The 19,387-nt window shown below is 37.5% G+C and overlaps 1 protein-coding gene across 1 annotated transcript in view; it reads left to right on the forward strand.

Moving 5' to 3' along the window:
• PKHD1 (PKHD1 ciliary IPT domain containing fibrocystin/polyductin) overlaps positions 1 to 19,387 on the forward strand; it is a 432,943-nt gene that overhangs the window by 398,740 nt on the left and 14,816 nt on the right. Inside the window, 4 exon segments of the mRNA XM_036869192.1 lie at positions 2,452 to 2,587; positions 3,576 to 3,663; positions 12,239 to 12,346; positions 18,631 to 18,789. Coding sequence (XP_036725087.1) covers positions 2,452 to 2,587; positions 3,576 to 3,663; positions 12,239 to 12,346; positions 18,631 to 18,789 — 491 coding nt within the window.

Consider the following 19,387-nt stretch of genomic DNA (forward strand, 5'->3'; position numbering starts at 1 on the left):
TGCTATAAGTCACCTAAAATGAGGTTGTCTGTGGTGCTGAGGTATTAATTGGGTGTCCATATTAAATGCAAAAGGAGCCCCATTGTGAAAGGAAAGTGGATGAGTGACTCTCTTGGCTGCTATTGACCTATCAGAAGAAGACAGTGCCCTTTTCCTTTGCTTTTATCTATTACAGTTTTCCCTATTGCGTGTCAAGTTGATGTATTATAAAAAATTCATTTGGTGACCTTTCACCCCCTTAGCAGATTAAACAATTTCACTTCGATGGCATCATTAACAAGACCCTGCATTTAATGATGATTTCTCTAAAAGGCCACGGAGATTCGATTTTAAGCTAACAGATTTATTGCACTATTATAACATATCGTAAAAAACTGTACCACCTACGGTCAGGTTTTAGGTTAGAAACTGCCTAAGAGTTTATGTGGAGCTTAAAGTGATATTACCTTGGGATATGCTGTAGCAGCAAGTCTCTGACCTCCAGTGGGATGCTGTTTACATTTAATCAGAGATGTTTGCTCACAATAAACTTTAAAGTGTGTCAGGGACGGGCCTTTTAGCAAGTGTTCAGGCAGTTGGTTCCCATCCCTTCGTCTCTAGACATCAGTGTACTTATGTCAGGACCTTGGATGGAGTCTTTTGGTTTCTTTAACCTACACGGCCAGCCTGCATCCTGTCCTGCATCAGAAATCTTTTAAGAAATAGGCCAGTGGAGAAATAGCATCTGGTAACAATGTTAGAATTTTCCGATAACCTAGGAGCCATAGAAGGATGCAATGAATAGCATGGAGTTTTAAAATATGATTTCAATTTTTTCTTTAAATAAAAAGGAGCCTTACTCATTCAGGCTAAGCAAACTAATAAATGATGATCAGACTAGTCTATGTTGAATTCCCAGTGAGTGATTCTAGCAGAGATCAGGGCCTTAGGTGGTAAATGACCAAAAGGGATTCGTAGGACCACACATGCCCCATCCCCCATTTTCCAGGATTCTCAGGAGAGAGGGAAACTGGTCCCTACAGAAACTTCATAGTTTGTGATCCTCTGTATTTGTTCTTCCACTGTTTCCTCTTCTTAGGACTAATTGTCACCTTTACCTCACATACACTCTCTGTTAAAATAAATATCCTTTTCTCTTCACATAAGAAAAAAAAAAAAGATTAGGGGATCAAGTAGTTGACTCACAAGCATTTAATTGAGGGTTGGGTAGGCTACTATTTAAAAAAAAAAAAATCAAATCTTGTTAGACCTGACCTAGGGTGTTTTGAGGGTAATCTGTTACCCTATATTAGGGTAATATATGTGATATATGGTGTCTATATATCTCCATTTAATTGCTAAAACTCTACTGCATGCCTCTGATGTGTAATACACAATAGGCTTAATGGGACAATAGGTGTATAACCCAGAATATTCGTTTAATAGAGCTGCCTTGGTCTTCAAAAATACCGAAGCTCTGGTAAAAAGATGTTTTGAGGTATCATGAATTACGTAACTATTTTATTTTATAATTATTCCATTTTATTGCTAAGTCACATCAGCAATTAATGTGCTCAAAAGAGATGAAAAACAGTATAGCTCTAGACCTTGGACATACACTTACTCTTGGTAAGACCTTTGGCAAAATACTTAAGCCTTTTTGGACCTCAGTTTCTTCATGTGCAAATAAGAGTACCTATGTCATAGTGTCACTTTAAAGATGCAATGAGTTTACAGGTGGAAAGCATAGAATAGTACTTGGTACAGGGTGTAAGTGCTCAGCATATATTAATTATAAATAAGTATTATTCTCCCTAAGGACTTCATTCAACTGTAATCAATTAATCAATGAATTCCACAGTTGTCGATTCTATTTAGCGCAAGCATCCTGTGGAGACGATGAGTATGAAAGGGTTGTCGTGAGATTAAATGAGCGATTCCATGTGAAACAGTGGTGTGGGAGGTTGCTCCCAGGCACCTCTTTCCAGTTCTTTTCGGTGACGTCATCTTGGTACCACAGAATTAGCCATGGTGAATGTATTTATACTGTGGAAATTGGAAAACACTAGCACCTCTTGGGGGAGAGCTGGTTTACTAGCGTACTTAGAACATATCCCCACCTTCTAAATATTTTAGTCTGATAAGTTGCCTCACTAAGGCTTTTTTGGAGCTGATATGAACAAATTGTGATAAAAATCTAAGTTCATAATATGTGCTCCTCCCACCTCCCCCCCCCACCTCGCCCCAACCAGTGCATTCTTTCCTATGGCAAAGCAAACATATAAAGTAAATATATAATTATTCTTTAGTTATAAGGTCATGTTTGCTATACAGTGTATTATTCAGTTTCTAGAAACAAAGGCAAAGGCAAATCTTCTCACTGGTAATAATGTATTATGGAAAAAAGCTACTGCAGTGATATGATATCTGTAATCTTAGGCATGTATTCTTTTCTTTTTTAACATGTGCCAGAAATACAAGCAATTTCGAAACTGGGAACTTGATATATATTCGGCCCTATGGTCTTTCAGTCCTAGTCCAGCCTTCAGATGGAGAAGTGGGAAAAGAACTTACAGTACAGCCACAGCTCGTTTTTCTGGATAAGCAGGTACCTTGTGCACAGGTAACAATCTTTATTTAGAGCGGAGTACCATGTTGTATTTGGCGCATGTTTCATATTCCATCATCTTCACGATACACATGTAAAGAGTGCCCACCCTGTGACATTTGGTGCACTTAGAACATCTAACTACTTTCATTATTTTCCTTCCATTTCACAGCCTGCTTTCCTTCCACTTTCTATAAATGTCCAGAATTTGATCAAGGGTAAAAATAGAATTCTGATACTTTTTCTCCTCAAGCAAATTCTTACAGTAGGTCTCATGTATCTTCTCAGAAATCTCGCCTTCTCCAAGTGCTGGATCTGTATCTGAAGAAGTCATTTCATATGCTAATGAAGGAATTTATGCCATCACATCTGCATTATAGTTCTATGTTATTTTAAATGATTTCTCCTGTATGTGGTTAAGTACAGCATCAACAAGAGGCTTCTGTGCTTAATTCTAATTTCAGTGTCCATGCCCTCTGATACTATTTTCTCTTGTCTGTATTTACTAATATCAAGGGGGGAAAAAGTGAAATACGATACTCAAATCAGCTTTCCACTCTTGACTTTAAAAATGCCTCCCCTGATGTGCTTACAGAGGGATGAAGGCCATGGGCCTGAGGTCCACACTTCTGCTCTAGCCTGGCACCCACCCAACTCTCTCCTGCTTTGTCGTCTTAATCTTTCCTTCCTTATTGACCCTCAACACACCATGCCACTCTCCTTTTCTGTAAACTTAACTTTCCTTTCTCCTCTTCACTGCCCTGCCCCAACTTTTCTTGCAATAATCTCCCTTCTGTCCTCTCAGTAAGCTAATTTGATATAGTCTTCTTAACATGAGAAAGAATATTTATTTATTATTTTTTTTCCTTTGTTTATTTCTCATGAATGTGCGCTTTATAAAAGATTCTGTGTGAATCCTCTTCTTTTTCAGATAACTTCACAAAATTCTCTTCTGAGTCCAACTTTTCCCTTTTTTTCCTGTTTCCAGAATCGGAGAGTAGAGTCGTTGGGGCCCCCGTCAGAGCCTTGGGTCATTTCTGTTTCTCTGGAAGGGACATCAGATTCCATGCTGAGAGGTAGGTACCTGTGACATTCAGAGACCTGCTATAATTGCATCCACACAGAAATGTTTGCTACCCTTGGGAATCTATAACAAAAGTCGCTAATACTCAGTATCTTTGTTAGTTTGGAAGAAATCCCCTTCACCACCAGTCTACAACGCCAGTGTCTGCAAAAGGGAACATTAGGTTGGCAGGAAATGTTTAACAAACCATCTGCCCACCTACCCCCACCCCTGTCGGCATGGTGAGGAGCATTATTGTCATACCCGTATCTTCAGTATGGTGTAAGGAAAAGGGCATGGCCCCCTAATCATGTACAGATGATTCTCTGGTACAGTATCAAGTCATAGGTACAATGTGGTTTCTATGGGGAAACAGAAACACTGGCTCTCAGTGTTATAAAGAATAAATGTGATGGCAAATGCAAAGCGCCTGGCCCAGAACAGGCCCTGAGAGCTCATTTTCTCCTCTCCAGCTTTCTTGGTCCTCCGTTACCTTCCTGTTCAGTCCGAGTACCACTGCTAGCTTCATTTACTTCCCTGGAGCTTGTGCATATGAAAATCAAAAACCACCATTCTGTTCTTTGCTTCTATAAGTTTTACTATTTTAGATACTTCATATACATGAAATCATACAGTGTTAGTCCTTCTGTGACTGGTTGATTTCACCTAGCATAATGTCCTCAAGATTCATCTATGCTGCAACGTATTTCAGAACTTTTTTTTTGAGTTTTATTTATTTTTTATACAGCAGGTTCTTATTAGTTATCTATTTTATACATATTAGTGTATATATGTCAATCCCAATCTCCCAATTCATCCCATCACCCTCCGCCCCGCTTTCCCCCCTTGGTGTCCATACATTTGTTCTCTACATCTGTGTCTCTATTTCTGCTTTGCAAACCGGTTCATCTGTACCATTTTTCTAGATTCCACATATATGTGTTAATATACGATATTTGTTTTTCTCTTTCTGACTTACTTCACTCTGTATAACAGTCTCTAGGTCCATCCACATCTCTACAAATGACCCAATTTCGTTCCTTTTTATGGCTGAGTAATATTCCATTGTATATATGTACCACATCTTTATCCATTCTTCTGTCGATGGGCATTTAGGTTGCTTCCATGACCTGGCTATTGTAAATAGTGCTGCAATGAACATTGGGGTGCATGTGTCTCTTTGAATTATGGTTTTCTCAGGGTATATGCCCAGTAGTGGGATTGCTGGGTCATATGGTAATTCTATTTTTAGTTTTTAAAGAAAACTTTAACAAACAAAACACTTTAACAAACAAAACTTTAACAAACAAAACAGCCACTGTTCTCCATAGTGGCTGTATCAATTTACATTCCCACCAACAGTGCAAGAGTGTTCCCTTTTCTCCACACCCTCTCCAGCATTTATTGTTTCTAGATTTTTTGATGATGGCCATTCTGACTGGTGTGAGATGATACCTCATTGTAGTTTTGATTTGCATTTCTCTAATGATTAATGATGTTGAGCATTCTTTCATGTGTCTGTTGGCAATCTGTATATCTTCTTTGGAGAAATGTCTATTTAGGTCTTCTGCCCATTTTTGGATTGGGTTGTTCGTTTTTTTGTTATTGAGCTGCATGAGCTGCTTGTAAATCTTGGAGATTAATCCTTTGTCAGTTGCTTCATTTGCAAATATTTTCTCCCATTCTGAGGGTTGTCTTTTTGTCTTGTTTATGGTTTCCTTTGCTGTGCAAAAGCTTTTAAGTTTCATTAGGTCCCATTTGTTTATTTTTGTCTTTATTTCCATTACTGTAGGAGGTGGGTCAAAAAAGATCTTGCTGTGATTTATGTCATAGAGTGTTCTGCCTATGTTTTCCTCTAAGAGTTTGATAGTGTCTGGCCTTACACTTAGGTCTTTAATCCATTTTGAGTTTATTTTTGTGTATGGTGTCAGGGAGTGTTCTAATTTCATACTTTTACATGTACCTGTCCAATTTTCCCAGCACCACTTATTGAAGAGGCTGTCTTTTCTCCACTGTATATGCTTGCCTCCTTTATCAAAGATAAGGTGACCATATGTGCGTGGGTTTATCTCTGGGCTTTCTATCCTGTTCCATTGATCTATATTTCTGTTTTTGTGCCAGTACCACACTGTCTTGATTACTGTAGCTTTGTAACATAGTCTGAAGTCAGGGAGCCTGATTCCTCCAGCTCCATTTTTTGTTCTCAAAATTGCTTTGGCTATTCAGGGTCTTTTGTGTTTCCATACAAATTGTGAAATTTTTTGTTCTAGTTCTGTGAAAGATGCCAGTGGTAGTTTGATAGGGATTGCATTGAATCTGTAGATTGCTTTGGGTAGTAGAGTCATTTTCACAATGTTGATTCTTCCAATCCAAGAACATGGTATATCTCTCCATCTGTTTGTATCATCTTTAATTTCTTTCATCAGTGTCCTATAATTTTCTGCATACAGGTCTTTTGTCTCCTTAGGTAGGTTTATTCCTAGATATTTTATTCTTTTTGTTGCAATGGTAAACGGGAGTGTTTTCTTAATTTCACTTTCAGATTTTTCATCATTAGTATATAGGAATGCAAGAGATTTCTGTGCATTAATTTTGTATCCTGCTACTTTACCAAATTCATTGATTAGCTCTAGTAGTTTTTCTGGTGGCAGTTTTAGGATTCTCTATGTATAGTATCATGTCATCTGCAAACAGTGACAGCTTTACTTCTTCTTTTCCGATTTGGATTCCTTTTATTTCTTTTTCTTCTCTGATTGCTGTGGCTAACACTTCCAAAACTATGTTGAATAATAGTGGTGAGAGTGGGCAACCTTGTCTTGTTCCTGATCTTAGTGGAAATGGTTTCAGTTTTTCACCATTGAGGACAATGTTGGCTGTGGGTTTGTCATATATGGCCTTTATTAGAGGAAAGTTCCCTCTATGCCTACTTTCTGCAGGGCTTTTATCGTAAATGGGTGTTGAATTTTGTCGAAAGCTTTCTCTGCATCTATTGAGATGATCATACGGTTTTTCTCCTTCAATTTGTTAATATGGTGTATCACGTTGATTGATTTGCGTATATTGAAGAATCCTTGCATTCCTGGAATAAACCCCACTTGATCATGGTGTATGATCCTTTTAATGTGCTGTTGGATTCTGTTTGCTAGTATTTTGTTGAGGATTTTTGCATCTATGTTCATCAGTGATATTGGCCTGTAGTTTTCTTTCTTTGTGACATCTTTGTCTGGTTTTGGTATCAGGGTGATGGTGGCCTCGTAGAATGAGTTGGAGAGTGTTCCTCCCTCTGCAATATTTTGGAAGAGTTTGAGAAGGATAGGTGTTAGCTATTCTCTAAATGTTTGGTAGAATTTGCCTGTGAAGCCATCTGGTCCTGGGCTTTTGTTTGTTGGAAGATTTTTAATCACAGTTTCAATTTCAGAGCTTGTGATTGGTCTGTTCATATTTTCTATTTCTTCCTGGTTCAGTCTCAGCAGGTTGTGCATTTCTAAGAATCTGTCCATTTCTTCCAGGTTGTCCATTTTATTGGCATAGAGTTGCTTGTCGTAATCTCTCATGATCGTTTGTATTTCTGCAGTGTCAGTGGTTTCTTCTCCTTTTTCATTTCTAGTTCTATTGATTTGAGTCTTCTCCCTTTTTCTCTTGATGAGTCTGGCTAATGGTTTATCAATTTTGTTTATCTTCTCAAAGAACCAGCTTTTAGTTTCATTGATTTTTGCTATTGTTTTCTTCATTTCTTTTTCATTTATTTCTGATCTGATCTTTATGATTTCTTTCCTTCTGCTAGCTTTGGGGTTTTTTTGCTCTTCTTTCTCTAATTGCTTTAGGTGCAAGGTTAGGTTGTTTATTCGAGATGTTTCCTGTTTCTTGATGTAGGTTTGTATTGCTATAAACTTCCCTCTTAGAACTGCTGTTGCTGCATCCCATAGGTTTTGGGTCGTCGTGTATCCATTGTCATTTGTTTCTAGGTATTTTTTGATTTCCCCTTTGAATTCTTCAGTGATCACTTTGTTACTAAGTAGTGTATTGTGTAGCCTCCATGTGTTTGTATTTTTTACAGATCTTTTCCTGTAATTGATATCTAGTCTCATAGCATTGTGGTCGGAAAAGATACTTGATACGATTTCAATTTTCTTAAATTTACCAAGGCTTGATTTGTGACCCAAGATATGATCTATCCTGGAGAATGTTCCATGAGCACTTGAGAAAAATGTGTATTCTGTTGTTTTTGGGTGGAATGTCCTATAAATATCAATTAAGTTCATCTTGTTTAATGTATCATTTAAAGCTTGTGTTTCCTTATTTATTTTCATTTTGGATGATGTGTCCATTTGTGAAAGTGGGGTGTTCAAGTCCCCTACTATGATTGTGTTACTGTCGATTTCCCCTTTTATGGCTGTTAGTATTTGCCTTATGTATTGAGGTGCTCCTATGTTGGGTGCATAAATATTTACAATTGTTATACCTTCCTCTTGGATCGATCCCTTGATCATTATATAGTGTCCTTCTTTGTCTCTTGTAATAGTCTTTATTTTAAAGTCTATTTTGTCTGATATGAGAATTGCTACTCCAGCTTTCTTTTGATTTCCATTTGCATGGAATATCTTTTTCCATCCCCTCACTTTCAGTCTATATGTGTCTCTAGGTCTGAAGTGGGTCTCTTGTAGACAGCATATATATGGGTCTTGTTTTTGTATCCATTCAGCCAGTCTGTGTCTTTTGGTGGGAGCATTTAATCCATTTACATTTAAGGTAATTATCGATATGTATGTTCCTATTCCCATTTTCTTAAATATTTTGGGTTTGTTATTGTAGGTGTTTTCCTTCTCTTGTGTTTCTTGCCTAGAGAAGTTCCTTTAGCATTTGTTGTAAAGCTGGTTTGGTGGTGCTGAACTCTCTCAGCTTTTGCTTGTCTGTAAAGGTTTTAATTTCTCCATCAAATCTGAATGAGATCCTTGTTGGGTAGAGTAACCTTGGTTGTAGGTTTTTCTCCTTCAACACTTTAAGTATATCCTGCCACTCCCTTCTGGCTTGCAGAGTTTCTGCTGAAAGATCAGCTGTTAACCTTATGGGGATTCCCTTGTGTGTTATTTGTTGTTTTTCCCTTGCTGCTTTTAATATGTTTTCTTTATATTTAATTTTTGATAGTTTGATTAATATGTGTCTTGGTGTGTTTCTCCTTGGATCTATCCTGTATGAGACTCTCTGTGCTTCCAGGACTTGATTAACTATTTCCTTTCCCATATTAGGGAAGTTTTCAACTATAATCTCTTCAAATATTTTCTCAGTCCCTTTCTTTTTCTCTTCTTCTTCTGGGACCCCTGTAATTCGAATACTGGTGCATTTAATGTTGTCCCAGAGGTCTCTGAGACTGTCCTCAGTTCTTTTCATTCTTTTTTCTTTATTCTGCTCTGCAGTAGTTATTTCCACTATTTTATCTTCCAGGTCACTTATCCGTTCTTCTGCCTCAGTTATTCTGCTATTGATCCCGTCTAGAGTATTTTTAATTTCATTTATTGTGTTTTTCATCGTTGCTTGGTTCCTCTTTAGTTCTTCTACATCCTTGTTAAATGTTTCTTGCATTTTGTCTATTCTATTTCCAAGATTTTGGATCATCTTTACTATCATTATTCTGAATTCTTTTTCAGGTAGACTGCCTATTTCCTCTTCATTTGTTAGGTCTGGTGTGTTTTGACCCTGCTCCTTCACCTGCTGTGTGTTTTTTTGTCTTCTCAGTATGTCTTCTCAACATACCTACTCCTCTACTATACCTTACTCAGCCTCCATACTTTACTGTGCCCAACTCCTGACACATACTCCTCCCAATTCTTCATTGGTTTCCTCTCTGTTATCCCAAGGATATCATCACTGTCTAGCTTAGAATCATATTGGATCATGCAAAATGAATGAGTCATGAAGCCATTTGTTATTTTCCTCCATTAACACCAACTCATGCTCAAGCTAACTGACTCTCCTGGATCAGTATAGTCACCATTGTCCTCTTTGGGAGATTCAATGAGAGCGTATGAGGAATGGGCTGAGGTCATCTTATATGCACACGTTTTTGTGCATGTGTGTGAGTGTCATGAAATAGGAAAAAAATGTTGTGTCATTTTCTTTGTAGAATGCCCACATCACCAAACACTCTGTTTCAATGATTGAAAGTATCTCTTGAAGCCATCATGAAATATTTCTCCTTAACTTCAGAAAGAATGGAAGCAAAACCATTTGGCATGGATTACCTAACTTATTCTAAGTATTTCCTGCAGAAAAATAAATTAACAACAACAAAACCCGGTCTATATGTCTAGCCTAAATCTTTTGTTCTGCAGTTTAACTTCATGTTCCTTTGTCTCAATAAATCCTCTTCAGGTCAAAAAGAAAAAAGAGGTTATAACCAAAAGTGGGTTTATATACACAAAGACAATTATTTTAGGGTCCTTCAGATCCTTTGATATTTAGCTATAGATCCTAGTTGTAGAAAAAATGTGTTCTTAAATACAAAAAATAAACTCTCACCATTAATGATGTAACAGTTTGCTAGTGTGGATAGCTTAGGGGTAAGAGGGATAGTTTTGGGGGTGAAAGTATTTTTTAGAAACCCTATGCCCTACAGAATCACATTCAAGTAGCATTCCCTGATAAAGCATGTCATCAGCTTCAATCTTGTGTGAAGCCCAACACCCCATCTCCTCCCAGGTTCCCTCAGCCAGGACCAGCTTTGATCAGGGGCGGCTGTCAATGACTTTGTCTATTTTACAATTACCATTCCAGAGATATGATGAACCCTGGAGTAATGTACTGTACTTGGCAGCAAACTGCCTCAGCTTTGGGGCACATATGCTTCAAAGCTGAGAATATCGTAGATATATATGGGAATCTTGTAGAGATCTCTGAGGCAAGCTTGGTATTTAACACAAAAGCAACCCATTTGGAGCTAAAGTACTTTCCATTAGGCAGTTTGGCGGCTGTTCTATGAGGCAGACTCACTGTGCTCGCCAGACACATTTCGATTAAATGCTGCTTTGTATTCCTCCAAAGATGGGAACAATAAGAACGTTTGTCAAAGGGAAAACTGTAGCAAATGATTTCATGTTGAACATCTGTACTCTGCAGTTCATTGTTTGCAAGAGTTTATTGACCATAATTTTGATGCATATAGGTTTTAAAGAGTATAAATGGCATTTGTCTTGGTGCCTATCATTTATTTGAGTCTTGGCTTATTTATTTCCATTTTTTCTGGGCATTTTATTTATTTTGGGACTCTGAAGAGATGAAGGAAAGGATGTTTCTGAAAAAGGAAATTTTAATTAGCTCTGCAAAATTGATGAAGAAAGACAATGTTTTCCCAAAAAGGATTGAGCAATTGAATTGAGAAATAGAACACTATGCATATTCTATCTTTATGATACCTTTCAGCCTTAAAGATCCCAAACCAATTTTTAAACGTTAGGACCACTCTCCTATCTCATTGTCCATCATACCAATCATAGTGACATTTCCAGAGTGAAATGGAGCAGCTGTTAATTAGCAAAGTAATTTGAGGATAGTGGAGTCAGAAGACTAATTAAAGGCATTGTGAATGGGATCCAGAGCTAAGTTTCCTTCTTTTACTTTATAAATGGATGGCCTATTGTTAGAAGATGTCAGCTTTCCTTTTTGCATTTTATTCAGGGAAACCATAGCCCAGACAATCCAAGTTGCTGAACAGGGTAGCCTTTATCACTCTTGATTTGATGCATTGCTGTGGTCCTGATCTATTGGCCTAACTCTGTCACCGCATAAACCACAGATCCCTTGAATAGAAGAGAGGCAGAGCCTAGAAACTGACCACCTAGAAAGAGAGTAGACTTTCTTTCTTGAGAGACATTTAAATAGTCAGTATATAATAGTGGCTAAGAATACAAACTTTGAAAACAGGCAGATTTGAGCTATAACCCCCTCACCATGTAATTTAACCTTTCCTGAGTCTATTTATTTATTTATTTATTTATTTATTTATTTATTTATGGCTGGTGTTGCGTCTTCGTTTCTGTGCGAGGGCTTTCTCTAATTGCGGCAAGTGGGGGCCACTCTTCATCGTGGTGTGCGGGCCTCTCACTATCGCGGCCTCTCTTGTTGCGGAGCACAGGCTCCAGACGCGCAGGCTCAGTAATTGTGGCTCACGGGCCTAGCTGCTCCGCGGCATGTGGGATCTTCCCAGACCAGGGCTCGAACCCGTGTCCCCTGCATCGACAGGCAGACTCTCAACCACTGTGCCACCAGGGAAGCCCCTGAGTCTATTTCTTAATCTCTAGAATATTGGTAATAGTATAGTTTATAGGGTTGTGTAGTTTATGTACAATGATTAATATAAAGCACAACGTCTGGCATAGTAAGTTTTCAATATATGTTGGCTGTTGTTGTTATTATTCTATCTTGGATTATTTGGTTCCAAGATTTGTCTAAGAGAAGCCTGATGGATTTAGTAACCTCTTCAATTAAATTTTTTTTTCTATATTGTTCATTTGCCTCTCTACAGGGAAGACTTGAAGAAATCACTCTTGTGTAGGTAACTAACATTCACTTTTTGGTTTTGTGTTTATTTGTAGGATATACTCAGGCAGAAACTCAAGATGGTTATGTGAGGTTCTCCAACTTGGCAGTTTTGATCTCTGGGTCAAATTGGCACTTTATTTTTACTGTCACTTCCCCTCCAGGTAATTTCAGCACAGTGTGTTTTTATTATCTGTTCCTTTTTTAAAAAAAAATATAACCCCTTCTCCTTTATAATGGGACTAGCTTCTATCACGAATAAGAAGTCATTGTAGTTTAGAGAAAAAATTCTCTTGGTTGTATCATTAAGGTGTGAGAAGCAAGAACACTAGAAATTAAGCCTCATGAGAATCATGGTAAGCAAGAATCCAAATGTACATTTTCCTCTAGTTATTAAAATTTACTTTGAATGTTCTATTTTTTTTTCTATGACATTTGATGTAATTTGGTTGGGTATTAATTTAAGAATTTTAATTTATAAGGAGAGTCCTGGGGTATCGAGTATTATGAAATCTTATCTTTCAGTCCTGCCCTCCTCATCCACTGCCCCACCCCCACCTTTAAAATGGTGACTATACCCATTCAATATCCTGGTACTTTAGAAGTGTAGGTATAAGGTGTGTGTAAATTGCTTATATGATCCAGTTCTTCTTGACAAAACATTAAAGAGAAACCTTCTCCCTTTGGAAGTATTCTTGACAAATTTTGCTTTATTAAAGTGTAATACTATTCAATAACTTCGTAGTAAATAATATGTTACTTAAACTTCAAAGCCAGATGAGCTTATGAAAAATACTACTCTCCCATTTCCATGATGGGTAGAGTCCAGGCTGCACCCACAGAGGAGTGGTGAGAGTCCAGTTTTGGACATCCTTTTTATAAAGGATTGAACTTTGATAGAGACACAGAATTACCACTTGAAAAAAGTGATTTAAATATTGCATCCAATCTTGTAATTTACCAGAAAAAAACCCTCCTCACCTAAGAGAGCATCTGAAAGAATTCTAAAAATACTAACATCACGTTTGGACTGAAAGGTAGATAATTATAATCAATTATTAATTTGAGTCAGGGAAATTAGTCTGGTACTTAAGACATGCAGTTGTGGAAAGTAGTTAATGCACAGCTGTGATAATGCAAAGTTTTAAAAAATACACTAGAACAATCATGAGTGGATTTAAACTGCTTAGATATTGGAAATGGCAAAGGAAATTAAATGTTTTGATGTGAGGTGTCTGAAGCCCAACAACAAATATTTAACTAAGGCCAGGTATTAGTTCTCCTTCATGAAACTTAAATTCAAACCACCAGTATACTTTTCAAAAAGTTAAAAATATGGCTCTCATGAAAATATATAATGAGTACTTGTCAACAAGTTACTTTACTCTTTAATGAGGGAACCAGGAGGATGGCAAGGTTTATAGCCTGGAAAGGACTGCTTTGAAATCAGTTTGCTAAATTGGATACAGGGCAATCAAACTCTAATCTTTGAGTTGCATGTCTACAAATATCACTTCCATTCTTACTGGATGAAAATCACTTGCAGCTTACCAATCTTCTACAAATTCACAAGACTGGACCCCTAAATATTGAATATTAAGTCAAACAAAAGTGTGTTCCAGAGAATTTGAAAAACCTTGGATGGGCTTGTTCGAAAATGCTCCAGTATGATATTGTTAAGATATGTAATCATTATTTTTCTCTCAGTTCCAAGTTTTAGACAATTTTTCTTCACAAAGGGAATATCATCTGGGGTCAGGTAGTATTATTAATTCTGTAGGGCAGCTATTCTTTTAATACCTAAGACGTTGTCCTGATGTAAGTACAGATTCATGGAAAAGAATGTTCAGCGCCTTGACCATGGGATTCCCAAGGATATGTTTTGAAGTGTGACACGTGCAGAGCTGGATATTTTGGTCCCGATTTGTTGCATATTTAAAAGGCCATTGCCCTCCAGTTTCCTCAGTGGTTAACTAAGACTAAATACTTCATCAAGTTTATTTTAAGGCATAAGTTATACAACTGAATGTAAACTATAGTGTAGACAGAAGCTTCTCAGTGACAGTGTGATTTTGAACTGGCCCTGGTGTTCACATTTACTGGACTACTGCTTCCTTTAATTTCCACCTTCAGCTTGTAAAGTCCCCTAAATGAGGAATCGTCTTGAGAAGTTTTCCTTTAGAATTTTCCTTAAATTATTCTTCGTAATTTTCAAGACTGACTCTATGAGGTGAGGCTCTGTTTAAGTGAGAAGAGAGAAGATGGAAGAGAAATAGAAAACATCAGAAGGCCTGCACTTCTGTGACCCCATAGCCACATGTTCATTACCAGTACAGGTCCTGAGAGTGACTCCTCGTTTCCAGGTGTATCAATGTCTAAGGCTGGAATTATTTGGGAAAGCAGCTCTCATCCTCACATTGATAGGCCACTCAATGACATTTCTCCTTTTTAATAAGCTCCAACAGAATAGCTGTGACAAGCATTGATTCATGGGACTGTAATTGTTGCTTCATCCCTGAATCAAGCAGAAGACTTACAATCATTTTCATTATTTTCCCTCTTCTCCCTTAGAGAGAGGAACACATCATTATTCCTATTTTACTATTTTTTTGTCTCATTATTTATTTATTTTTCTTAAAACTGAAGAAAAAGGACAGAATTCAACATCTGCTTAATGCCCAGAGATGGCAGATAATGGCAGATGTGATTCCTGATTTTATTTAGATCATGGAAATTGGCAATCTGTCCTTCTAAAGTTTCCAAGATTGTCCATGTCTTTATGTTTTTAAGTGGAAATAGATGTCACTTTAATCAATGTTTCATTAATCACTGCATACAAAGACATACATTTCTTCAGTTCCATAGATACACCAAAGACTTATAATTAAGGACTTAGTTCATTAAATATATATGTATATGTATATATATATATATATACACATACATATATAGAATTTATTTTCTACTGAGATACAATTGACATAACATTGTATAAGTTTAAGGTGTACAGCATGTTGGTTTGATATATTTATATATTGCCATATGATTATCCCTGTAGTGTTAGCTAATACCTATATCACATCGCATAATTATCACATCACATAATTATCATTCTTTTTTGTGGTGAGACCAATTAAGACCTAGTCTCTTAGCAACTTTGAAGTTTATTATACAGTATCATTGACTATAATCGCTATGCTATTTTGGAAATATAGAAATTGAGGAACTGAGAAGTTACATAGGTCTAACCAAGTATATATGGAATCCTCATAAGTCTTTATAACATGGGGACTAATCCAGCTCATTTATCTGTTTCTGAACTTCCTGAGACACTGTCAAGAGGGCAGCGTGTCTGTAAGTTTGTTCTACCGACTTCCCACCCAGCCTTTCCACGTGCATTGTCATTACCATGGTCTAGGCTGTGGTTTCTCTAACCATTTCCTGGAGCCATGGGACTCTTAGGGGGTTCTCCAGGGCCGCTGGGCTGAGATGGGATGCACCCTGCCACCCAACCCAGAAAAACTCAACTGCAGTGGCCGTTTCCGAGTCTGGAATATTCCTCCTCCCTAACTTCTCATGGGTCACTCACCAGTTCACCCAGGTTTCTTTTCAAATGTCACCTCCTCAGAGAGCCCTTTTCTGCCTCACTCTGTCTACACCACAGTCTCAACCCTGCTCCCCTCTCCAGCCATTCTCTGACTTCTGCATGGCACTCATCACTCAGCGTCAGAGTATCTGTGTATTTGCTTGTTTGTCTATTGCCTGCCTGCTGTGTCCCCCATTAGAACCTAAGTCCCAGAAGGGACAGGAATTCTGCTTAGTTCAGCATTACATCATCCGGGTGTTAAAAAAAAAAAAAAAAACCAAATAAATATTTGTTTATGAATAAGTGAGTGTACTGAGATTCTGCCTAAGATTACATTTAAATAATGTTCTGCTGCTAAAAATATTTAAAAACTGGTGGTCTTCACCCTTAGACTCAGGTTACTGCTCCAGGCTTATAAACCTTAGGCCTGACTTCAGCCTCTCTGTCATTATTTGTGTTCTAAACACTTCCATGGCTTGATCTTCTATATCCCAGGTGGCTCATGCCACTTCTCAGGTCAGAATTTTTCCATCTATGACACCTCATTGCCTTCAGAATGTTGTCAAGGGCCTTTTGGCTTTTGACATTTAATGCCCACCAAAATTTGCCTCACATGCTTTCCTGCACTGATTCCTAGTATTTCCTGGCAGTGCTTTTTTCAACATTGATTGCTTTTTTTCTCTTTTCCGTCTTTATTTGCTCAACCTTCAAATCCCCATCTAGATACTCTCTCCTCTAGGAAGCTTTCCCCAATCATATTGCTAGAAAATAACCTTCCAAAGCAATTGATTTGCATTATTCTGGTGGCATGGGTCACATTGTGATTTGTATGGAAAACATTTGTATGTGTATCTTATTTCATTTATTAGCTTGTAAATATCTTAAGAATGAGAACAGTAACTTATCTACGTGGTGAAGTAAACAATCACTGAGCAGTTATTGGAAAACGGATAAAAGAATAAAGAATTTTGTTTTTAATTCTGTGAATCCCTAGTAAAATCCATACCCCTGTCTCTGGGCTAGAGTTAGCTTATTCAGTTGCCCATAAAAAGCAACTAATTGATAACAAACAAGCCAAATATGGCTCAAGGATAAGATGTACCCACAGGAGAAGCATTTCTAGATAATTTTGTTACAGTAGCTTTGGGACCAAGTCAGCCAGGAGTCAAGAGACTGGAGCTTTAACTGTGACCTCCAATCAAATTGTCAGGTTCAGCCCAAGGAAAGCACAGCAAAGAAAACATGGTGTTTCCTTGAGTAGAGAAAATACAAACTCTGCTTTTGCCTGAATTATTCAGATGAAAGCAGAGATTTGGGGTTTGTTTGTTTTGAATGACCTACTCAAAAATGCTGGTTATAACTAACTTATGATCACAGGCAAGTGTTTTATTTTTGACTTTAAATTTTTGTCTTGAGATATCATCGACATATGATAAGCTATACATATTTAAAGCATACAGTTAGATAAGCTTTGATGAATCTATACTTCCATGAAACCATCCCCACAGTTAAGATAATGAACATATGTATCATTCCCGAAATTATAGGCAAAGTTTTTAAATTTTTATTTTTTGAAATAACATACAGTAAAAATGATGGTTTTTTTGGTGGGTCATTTTATAAACTCAAAGATATATATAGATTCATGTAATCACCACCACAACAGGATACAGAACATTTCCCAGAAGTCTCCCTTATGCTGTTCCTCTGTCCTCATATCCTCCCACTAATCCCTGCAACCACTGATCTGTTCTCCATCTCTATAATTTTGTCTTTTCTAAAACGTCATATGAATGGAATCATATCATATGTACCCATTAGAGATGGGCTTTCCTCACTCAGCATAATGCTTTGGATGTTCATCTCAGTTGTTACAGGTTATTAATAGTTTCCTTCCTTCCTTCCTCCCTCCCTCCCTCCCTCCCTCCCTCCCTCCATCCTCCTTCCCTCTCCTCCTCATCCTCCTCCCCACTCCTTTTTCTTTTTCTCTTTCTCTCTTTGGCTGAGTCTTACTCCATTGCCTGAAGAAAACACAGTTGGTTTATTCATTCATCTGTTGAAGAACATTTGGATTGTTTCCAGGTTTTGGTGGTTATTGAGGTGCTACAAAGATGTGTGTACAGGTTTTTGTGTGTATAGACAAGGGTTTGTTTGTTTGTTGTGTTTTGTTGCTTTTTTAGATTCTTTTTTACCTTGCTTCAAAAACACTAATGGAGTGAGAACCAAATTTGTCAGTCTACAAAACAGGGAGGAGTTTGAGACGAGTTCTTAGAAAGACGTGCTCTCTGAAGGGAATGGCCATTCTGCCCCTTCATCCATAGCCACGGTGGCTCTATCCATCTACCCCTGCTCTACCCCTAGTTTTCCAGATAACAAAATTCTTGTGGACCTTAGAAATTCTCTTGGCTCCATAGTAGGAGCCCCTGTGCCCTTGTTTTGATGTGCTACATGTTGTATTTGAAATGAGATACATATGTCATAGCAAGTAGTTTCACGCAATCTGGAGTCCGGAGTGCTTCTGTTCTAATTAGTGGAACATGAGAGTGAAGCTACAGCTTTGCACTGGTGGAGAAAAAAGGTCTGAAAATAGGAGAGCATTGGAAGAATTCCCCATCATAATGGACAGAAGTGGAAAGAACAATCATATATTATTGTTGGAATCTTGAAATTCTTTAGAAATATGAGTCTTGGATTTATTATTGACTCATACATTGAATCATCTAATTCAATAAATATTTATTGAATCAACTATGTGCCAGGTACTATTGTAACCATATCTTTTCCACAATATTTTATATTAGCATCTTATTAATATGCTATTGTTATTATTTTGGTTTTTTTGTGTTTTTTTTTTTTTAACAGGGGTCAATTTTACAGCTCGCTCCAGGCTGTTTGCTGTCTTACCTGCAATTCCATCCGAGAGGCCCACCATCATCCTGGCTGCTTCCCTGTGCTCAGGGGTCTCGTGGCTTGCTCTGTGCTGCCTCGTATGCTGTTGGTTTAAGAAAAGCAAAAGCAGAAGTATGTAATTTTTTTTAATAAAAATATCTGAAGGAAATGCCATGATGTATAATATATTAACTATTCTTTTTCTTCCCCCAAAGAGACATTTTTATGAGCCTCTGTAACATATCAAACCACGTGGAGCCAAATTACTCAACTCATACAGTAGAGACAAGGATTGTCTAATTCTAAATAATAATAATAGCAATAATGATGTCAGCTCTTATTTTTGAATACTCACTATGGATAGGATTCTAAGTACTTTAGAGATGTGAATTCATTCAATTCTCACAACAACTCTATGAAGTAGATACTAAGTACTACATCTGTGTTTCAGTGGTAGAGCATGAAGCCCAGAAAGGCTAAGTGACTTGCCCAAGGTCTCACCACCAGGATCAAACTGGGTAGTTTGGTTTTTTCCATATCTGACTCTCTGAAACACTGTGCCCTACAGCCCAGGTGACCCTCCAAAAGGAGAGTTCAATAAAGGGGAAATGTCCTCTGCTTTTTCAGAAGAAGGAAGAGAGTGCTTGGTGTGGTTTTTTTTGTTTTTTTGTTTTTTTCGCTAGGAGCATAGAAATTGTGTTCTTAGGCATTTTCCCAGAAGCTGATCTTT

The sequence above is a fragment of the Balaenoptera musculus genome, chromosome 11 (genome assembly GCF_009873245.2).
Source record: "Balaenoptera musculus isolate JJ_BM4_2016_0621 chromosome 11, mBalMus1.pri.v3, whole genome shotgun sequence".
NCBI lineage: Eukaryota > Metazoa > Chordata > Mammalia > Artiodactyla > Balaenopteridae > Balaenoptera > Balaenoptera musculus.